General features: G+C 37.7%; 3 protein-coding genes across 3 annotated transcripts; all 3 read left to right on the top strand.

Moving 5' to 3' along the window:
• Window positions 1-848: 848 nt before the first annotated feature.
• Window positions 849-1,596, top strand: LOC141711304 (uncharacterized). Its single transcript, XM_074513684.1, has one exon. The coding sequence runs from the start codon at window positions 849-851 to the stop codon at window positions 1,569-1,571; it is 723 nt and encodes a 240-aa protein (XP_074369785.1). The 3' UTR covers window positions 1,572-1,596.
• Window positions 1,597-2,282: 686 nt separating this feature from the next.
• LOC141670703 (cellulose synthase-like protein D4) lies at window positions 2,283-6,247 on the top strand. The gene is made up of 3 exons (XM_074476679.1): window positions 2,283-2,875; window positions 3,051-5,000; window positions 5,157-6,247. Exons 1-3 carry the CDS (start codon window positions 2,481-2,483, stop codon window positions 6,124-6,126), a joined length of 3,315 nt encoding a protein of 1,104 aa, XP_074332780.1. The 5' UTR covers window positions 2,283-2,480; the 3' UTR covers window positions 6,127-6,247.
• Window positions 6,248-6,745: 498 nt separating this feature from the next.
• On the top strand, window positions 6,746-7,531 carry LOC141711301 (uncharacterized). Its single transcript, XM_074513676.1, has one exon. It carries the CDS (start codon window positions 6,746-6,748, stop codon window positions 7,529-7,531), a length of 786 nt encoding a protein of 261 aa, XP_074369777.1.
• Window positions 7,532-8,212: the final 681 nt, after the last annotated feature.

Genomic DNA, 8,212 nt, shown 5'->3' with positions numbered 1-8,212 from the left:
TTATTGATCGCCAAAAATGGGGGCTTAGGGTTTATTTGTGTTGATTGAGTTTACTTTTAGATGTCCTGAAGTCATTTTTGGCTCATAATCATTTTGTTTTTATTTTTATTTATTTTTGATTTGTCTGATAACATGTTAGCAGTCCACATGGGGTCAACGCAAGTCCACGTAGATCAAATTAACGGAAATCGTTTAATTTAACGTTTGACTTTTTCAGAGTTAACGGAGTGTCACGTGTTCGCCATTTGAGGAATTTAATTGATACCAAAAGAAATTTGGTGACACACTTAGATATATTAGTGTCTAATGTACTAATTGAGTCACTTCATAATTAACCTATCAAAATTTGAACGCAAAAAGGAAATGACTGCATCTATTTAAATCTCTTCCTCCCAACATCTACACATAGCTTGAACTTGAAACCAACCAAGCGCTGTACTGAAGCCTAAAGCAACTTCTCGTATTAAGAGAATACATATATCATAACCTTAATTTACCGGTTATATATCTATTCTCTTTATCTTTTTTTCGTTTACCATGTTTTCAAACTGTTGGATAAATTGATTTAACCAAATTTATTGTGACATACTTTTTCAACTCATGATCAGGGTAACATAATCTTCTTTTTGTTAGTGTGTCTTTTAACTGTTCGATAAATACGCCTTAACCAAATATATTGAATTTGAGCATGCTTCTAAGTGATTGTTATACTAAAGGGTTGAGAATGTTAATGGGCATTAGTGCACAACTGATTGTTATACTAAAGGGTTGAGAATGTTAATGCATTAGTGTTTTGGCGTTGACAAAATTTATATATATATATAATTAATGGCTTGATTTTGACAGGGATGAGCAGAGTGCAAGATACTGTGGCACTTAAGCGGAGAAGGGGCGATCAAAGTTTACTCACTCAGTCTCTAGGGGATGCTGATCGTAATGTACTAGATATTATTAAGGGCAGAGAGGCTCGTGGAATCTCGAATGGAGAATTAAAGAAAGTTAGCATGCTACCAACTACTCAATTTAATAAAGCGATCAAGACACTCGTTGCTCGTCAATTAATTAAAGAGGTTCCAAATATTAAGAGCAGTTGGGGGAAGCATTATATGGGTGCGGAGTTTGAACCGTCAGCTGAACTTACAGGCGGGTATTGGTATGCTGAGGGGAAGCTTGACCAAGAGTTAATTAATTCTTTTAAGAAAATTTGCTTTCAGATTTTACAACAAAAGCTAAAGGTTGCCACTGCAGAAGGAGTGCATAGTTTTTTCATCAACAAAAAACTATACAATGGAGAGGTTAGCAGGGAGCAAATTGCCGAGATTTTGAGGTCAATGGTTCTGGACAACGAGATTTTGGAGTTGAAAAGCACTGGCTTGGAAGAATACCATTCTATTCCTGTTGGAGAAGTTTGTTATAGATGTGCAACAGGTGGAGGGCGTGGAGAAGCTTTGAAAACAGGCACGATGATTTCAATCCCGTGTGGTGTTTGTCCTAATATCCGTTTATGCACACCTCATGGAGTCATCTCACCAAGCAATTGTGTCTACTATACCCAATGGTTAGACTTCTGATAGATGCACATAGAGTTGTTTATGAGATGCATTTGTTATATATTAACTACAAAATACAGTATGACCTGTATAAGTTGAAATTTTCCAATTGAAATCAAACTTTTTTTCTTCTATATGTTAACAGTTGAGTATTTTAAATTTCCTGGTCTGGGTTACATAAAGTGAGTACATAATAAGATTTACTCTATTGAGGCTATTGGCCTCACTCTTGTGTTTGAACCTTATAGTCATGCTGGTTGTGTTTGAAGCCTTTTGCACGGTGTTATTAGTGCATACTGCATACACAACTTTGTTGGCAATCAAAACTCAAAAGCCTGCAATCTCCAGGTACCAATATTTGTCTACGACAGTTTACTATTTTCTGATTGCACCACCAGCGAAGCCATAATAATTTCCAAATTTATTTAATGGCATTTACTATTTTCTGATTATGCCACCAAAGCCACAATGGACAGGGTATTCTATATATGCACAACAGAACAAGATATTAACTTTCATATTAAGAAGACTGGAAATAGAAATGAAAGAGAAATTACTTATGTGCAGGTGTGTCTGCTAATAATAAGGAAGACTTGGTCTTTGATCATATCTCCCCTCATTATTTGTCCCTTTTATGCAGGATTTCCTTTCACTATTTTTGTCATTTCCATTTTTTTCGGTTTTTCATCATCTAATTATATCTTGTTTCATTTTATTCATGAATTCTTTTTTCTGGCTTGCTCAATCTTCTACTTCTTTGTATGATTTACATAAGAATGTTCTTTTCTCTCAGTTTTATGACAAAAACTATAACAATTAACAAACACATCAATGCATTCCGGTTAAATTAGTAACTGGCGAGGAGATGTCAGAAAATTATTGCTGCAACTGAGTTATTTTGGTAAATCGTCGTAACCATCCGAAAAGGCAATGCCGAACCCTGGTGATTCTGGCTCTCGTGTTAAATTTGCTCGAAGAACTTCGAGCGGACGTTATGTTAGTCTCTCAAGAGAAGATCTGGACATGTCCGGAGAACTAAACAATGATTACATGAATTATACTGTACACATTCCTCCCACACCAGACAATCAACCTATGGATTCAAATGTGGCTACAAAGGCTGAAGAACAATATGTATCTAATTCACTCTTCACCGGAGGATTTAATAGTGTCACACGGGCACATCTTATGGATAAAGTGATCGACTCGGATGTGAATCATCCTCAGATGGCTGGATCCAGGGGTTCATCATGCTCCATGCCAGCTTGTGATGGCAAAATTATGAAAGATGAGAGGGGAAAAGACGTAACACCTTGCGAATGTAGGTAGGTACATATAGACCAACTCAACTCTGCTATAAATTATTGATTCACTAAACCAAAACTCATATTTCATATGTTTCTATTCCAATTCTTCTATTTAAGTATTGGTATATACCATGTATCTTTCTGAGTAGTTAATGAATTTATATTTAAAATTTATGTGTAATACGTGCTGCAGGTTCAAGATATGTAGAGATTGTTTCTTAGATGCACAGAAAGAGACAGGTCTCTGTCCAGGCTGCAAGGAACCTTACAAAACAGATGATTATGATGATGATGGAGACTATTCAAGTGGTGCGCTATCCCTTCCAGGACCAGACAGAAAAAGAGACAATAAAAATATGTCGATGATGAAAAGGAACCAAAATGGAGAATTTGATCACAACAAATGGTTATTTGAAACTCAAGGAACATATGGCTATGGTAATGCCTATTGGCCTCCTGATGATGCGTCTGGTAATGATGGAAATGAAGGATTTCAAGGCGGCATGGTGGAAACTTCTGATAAACCTTGGAGGCCTCTTAGCCGAGAACTGCCTATCCCAAATAGCATAATTAGTCCTTATAGGTTATTAATTGCTGTTCGGTTTGTAATTATGATCTTTTTCTTGATTTGGAGATTACAACATCCGAATCAGGATGCTCTATGGCTTTGGTTCATGTCAGTTGTCTGCGAGTTATGGTTTTTTTTCTCCTGGATTCTGGATCAAGTTCCAAAACTCAGACCAATTAACCGCTCTATAGATCTTGATCTTCTGTATGAGAAATTTGATAGGCCTTCGCCTTCTAATCCAAGTGGACGCTCTGACCTCCCTGGCGTTGACTTCTTTGTATCCACAGCAGATCCTGAAAAAGAGCCTCCACTTACTACAGCCAACACAATTTTGTCTATTCTAGCTGTAGATTATCCGGTGGAGAAGATTGCTTGTTATGTGTCTGATGATGGAGGTGCTCTGCTTACTTTCGAGGCAATGGCCGAGGCATGTAGCTTTGCTGACTTGTGGGTGCCTTTTTGTAGGAAACATGAAATTGAACCTCGTAATCCAGACTCATATTTCAGCTTAAAAGGGGACCCTACTAAAAATAAGAAGAGATCGGACTTTGTGAAAGATAGGCGAAGAGTGAAAAGGGAGTATGACGAGTTCAAGGTAAGGATAAATGGGCTTCCCGATTCCATTAGGAGAAGATCAGAGGCGTTCAATGCCAGGGAGGAGATGAAATTGATCAAGCAGAAGAGGGAGAGTGGTGCGGATCCATTGGAGCCAATCAAGGTAAAAAAAGCAACCTGGATGGCTGATGGAACTCATTGGCCGGGAACATGGACTTCCCCTTCAGCTGAGCATGCAAAAGGTGATCATGCAGGGATCCTACAGGTTATGTTAAAGCCTCCGAGTAGTGACATTTTACTAGGGGAGTCTGATGACAATGTCATTGACTTCTCGGATGTTGATACAAGGCTTCCGATGTTTGTGTACGTGTCTCGTGAGAAACGACCTGGCTACGACCATAACAAGAAAGCCGGAGCAATGAATTGCCTAGTGAGAGCATCAGCAATACTTTCAAATGGACCCTTTATGCTTAACCTTGATTGTGATCATTACATTTACAATTGCAGAGCTGTTCGTGAAGGTATGTGTTTCATGATGGATAGGGGCGGGGAAAACATCTGTTACATACAGTTTCCGCAGAGGTTTGAAGGGATTGATCCTTCAGATCGGTATGCTAATCATAATACTGTATTCTTTGATGGAAATATGCGTGCACTTGACGGTGTCCAGGGGCCAGTATATGTCGGGACAGGAACAATGTTTAGGAGATTTGCTTTGTATGGATTTGATCCCCCTGATTCTGACAAGTTACTCCATAAAGAGACAAATGCAACATCACCGGAGACGCAACCATTAAATCCTAGTGATTTTGATCCTGACCTTGATCCAAATTTACTACCCAAGCGTTTTGGAAATTCTACAATGCTTGTTGACTCTCTTCCAGTAGCAGAGTTCCATGCTCGACCTATTGCCGATCATCCTGCAGTGAAGTATGGGCGTCCTCCAGGTGCTCTAAGGCCCCCACGTGAACCACTTGATGCCACTGCTGTTGCTGAAGCAGTTTCTGTCATCTCTTGTTGGTAATCTATATTGATTACATTCTTCATTACCCGAATCTTCTTTAATTAACTCACTTACATTCATATAAGTCTTCAGGTTGGCTATAGAATATGATTGTATGTGCTGTGTACATCCTATACTATTTAACTAAAATTACTTATCATGATTGCAAATAGGTATGAAGACAAGACCGAATGGGGAGACAGGGTGGGTTGGATTTATGGATCTGTGACAGAAGATGTGCTGTCAGGGTACCGCATGCATAACCGCGGGTGGCGCTCTGTTTACTGCATTACAGACCGTGATGCCTTTCGTGGATCCGCACCCATAAATCTCACTGACAGGCTACACCAAGTGCTTCGTTGGGCTACAGGATCAGTAGAAATCTTCTTCTCTAGAAACAACGCATTTTTTGCTTCAAAACGCCTCAAATTTCTTCAACGTCTATCCTACCTCAATGTTGCAATCTATCCATTCACTTCCGGGTTCCTTGTTGTCTACTGTTTTCTACCTGCCCTCTCCCTATTCTCAGGGCAGTTCATTGTTCAGAATGTGAATGTTGCTTTTCTGTCATATCTCTTAGTAGTCACCATATGCCTAATATCCCTTGCCCTCTTAGAAGTAAAATGGTCTGGAGTTGGACTAGAAGAGTGGTGGAGAAACGAGCAATTTTGGCTCATTTCCGGAACCAGCTCTCACTTGTACGCGGTAGTACAAGGTCTTCTTAAAGTCGTAGCTGGGATTGAAATTTCATTCACCCTCACTGCCAAGTCCGCAGCAGAAGATGATGATGATTTGTACGCAGATCTCTATATAGTAAAATGGAGTTCCCTCATGATCCCACCCATTGTCATCGCAATGGTAAACATAATTGCAATTGTCGTCGCACTAATTAGAACCATTTATAGTACTGTCCCATCCTGGAGCAAGTTCATCGGTGGTGCTTTCTTTAGTTTCTGGGTGCTAGCTCACTTATATCCTTTCGCAAAAGGTTTGATGGGAAAGAGAGGAAAGACGCCTACCATTGTGTTTGTTTGGTCGGGTCTAATTGCGATCACATTGTCATTACTTTGGGTAGCCGTTAATCCTGATGCTGGTCCATCGTCACAAGGGGGGGCTGGAGGGAGTGGCTTTCAGTTCCCATAGGAAAATATCAAGTCTTTATTTATTCTGTTAAGCACATTCTGAAAATGTAATCTACAAATAGGTGCTGAAATTACTGTTAGATTTAGTTAATGTATACTAAGTTATTGACACCTATCAAGCATCTTGTGTTGGAATAATCTTAAATTTAGTTATTAATTATTTGTTTATTTAATTATTAGATATTTAGCAATAGATTAATTATTAGAGAAAAATATTAATTTAGAATTATTTAGTAGTGGGGTAGTGGAGTAGTGGAGTTATGGAGTAAATTATGGACATGTAATTTACCCATTAATTAGTAGTGGTTAGTTTTAGTAATAGTTAGTTTTAATATGTTTGTAAAGCCTATATAATGGCTAGTTTACCTTGAGTTTTTGAAGAAGAATAAAAGCAAGTAAAAATAGCAGTACAAGTTCTCTGCAAAATGTAGGTGTCTTTTTCTTCTCTAAGTTTTTTCAACATTGGCATCAGAGCCATATGATCCGGGGCTTATAAAACTCTTATAAAAATACACATATACATATATATATTATCCTTAATATTTTCCATGGCATCAAACAATTTCTCCGTCTCTATTCCATTATTCAAAGGAGATCATTATAATTCATGGGCTATCAAAATGAAATCATATTTGAAAGCTATGAGTTTGTGGGAAGCAATCGAGAGTGATGTTGAGCCAACCCTTCTTCCACAAAATCCAACAGTAGCCCAAATCAAAAAACGTGATGAAGAAGTGGCTAGAGAAGCAAAGGCACTTTCATGTCTACATTCGGCTGTGTCGGAAGAGATCTTTACAACTATTATGAGTTGTGATACTCCTAAAGAAGCATGGACAAAAATTAAGGAAGAATTTGAAGGCAATCAACAAACCAAACTGATGCAAATTCTGAACCTCAAGAGAGAGTTTGAGATGATGAGAATGAAAAATAATGAAGGCGTCAAGGAATATGGGAGTAGGTTGATGTCCATTGTTAACCAAATCAAACTACTTGGTGGAGATTTCTCAAGTCAAAGAGTAGTGGACAAACTTTTAGTGACTCTTCCTGAGAGGTATGAAACTAAAATTTCCTCACTTGAAGATACTAAAGATCTTTCGAAATTAACTGTTTCAGAATTGATCAATTCACTTCACGCCGTGGACCAAAGGAGATCAATGAGGGAGGAAGAAATTGGAGGAAAAAATGAGGGACTGCTATTAGCTAAAGCTTCATCCTCAAAAGGCACAGGTAACAAAGTTCAATGCAACCATTGTCATAAGATGGGACATGAAGAAAAAGACTGCTGGTACAAAGGAAAGCCACAATGCTACAAATGCAAAAAATATGGGCATCTGGCAAAGAATTGTAGATTTCAGAATGATGAAGAAAGGATGGCACAATTGATCGAGGGAGAACCACTCCTTTAGAGTTGTGGAGAGAAAGTGCTCCAAAGTGTTTTTGGAGAGAAAGTGCTCCAAAGTGTTTTTGATGAGATAGTGCATCAAAATTGATGGTGGTGAGAAGTGCATCACAGGCGAAGAGAAAGTGCTTCGTAAATTTAAGATTATGGGGTGAATGTTGGAATAATCTTAAATTTAGTTATTAATTATTTGTTTATTTAATTATTAGATATTTAGCAATAGATTAATTATTAGAGAAAAATATTAATTTAGAATTATTTAGTAGTGGGGTAGTGGAGTAGTGGAGTTATGGAGTAAATTATGGACATGTAATTTACCCATTAATTAGTAGTGGTTAGTTTTAGTAATAGTTAGTTTTAATATGTTTGTAAAGCCTATATAATGGCTAGTTTACCTTGAGTTTTTGAAGAAGAATAAAAGCAAGTAAAAATAGCAGTACAAGTTCTCTGCAAAATGTAGGTGTCTTTTTCTTCTCTAAGTTTTTCCAACATCTTGTTCATGATTCCCTGCAATGTCTGCAAAATAATACTAGTTAATTTGCATAAGCTTTTTGAAATCAGTTCATCATATATCCAGCAAATAATGTATAGGATACTACCTTCTGAAATTAGATGCAGACAATTAATCAGTGAATATAAAATACTTTAGTGTACTTGAGAAAATACACTTGCAGTGTTCGTGTGATCA

Source organism: Apium graveolens, chromosome 1 (genome assembly GCF_009905375.1).
Source record: "Apium graveolens cultivar Ventura chromosome 1, ASM990537v1, whole genome shotgun sequence".
In the NCBI taxonomy this organism is placed as follows: Eukaryota; Viridiplantae; Streptophyta; class Magnoliopsida; order Apiales; family Apiaceae; genus Apium; species Apium graveolens.
This window is presented reverse-complemented; position numbering and strand designations above follow the sequence as displayed.

Coding starts and splice junctions, on each gene's coding strand:
- LOC141711301 (XM_074513676.1), top strand. CDS start 6,746: ATGAAATCATATTTGAAAGCTATGAGTTTGTGGGAAGCAATCGAGAGT.
- LOC141670703 (XM_074476679.1), top strand. CDS start 2,481: ATGCCGAACCCTGGTGATTCTGGCTCTCGTGTTAAATTTGCTCGAAGA. Junction 2,876..3,050: donor GTAACACCTTGCGAATGTAG/GTAGGTACATAT, acceptor TACGTGCTGCAG/GTTCAAGATATGTAGAGATT. Junction 5,001..5,156: donor GTTTCTGTCATCTCTTGTTG/GTAATCTATATT, acceptor GATTGCAAATAG/GTATGAAGACAAGACCGAAT.
- LOC141711304 (XM_074513684.1), top strand. CDS start 849: ATGAGCAGAGTGCAAGATACTGTGGCACTTAAGCGGAGAAGGGGCGAT.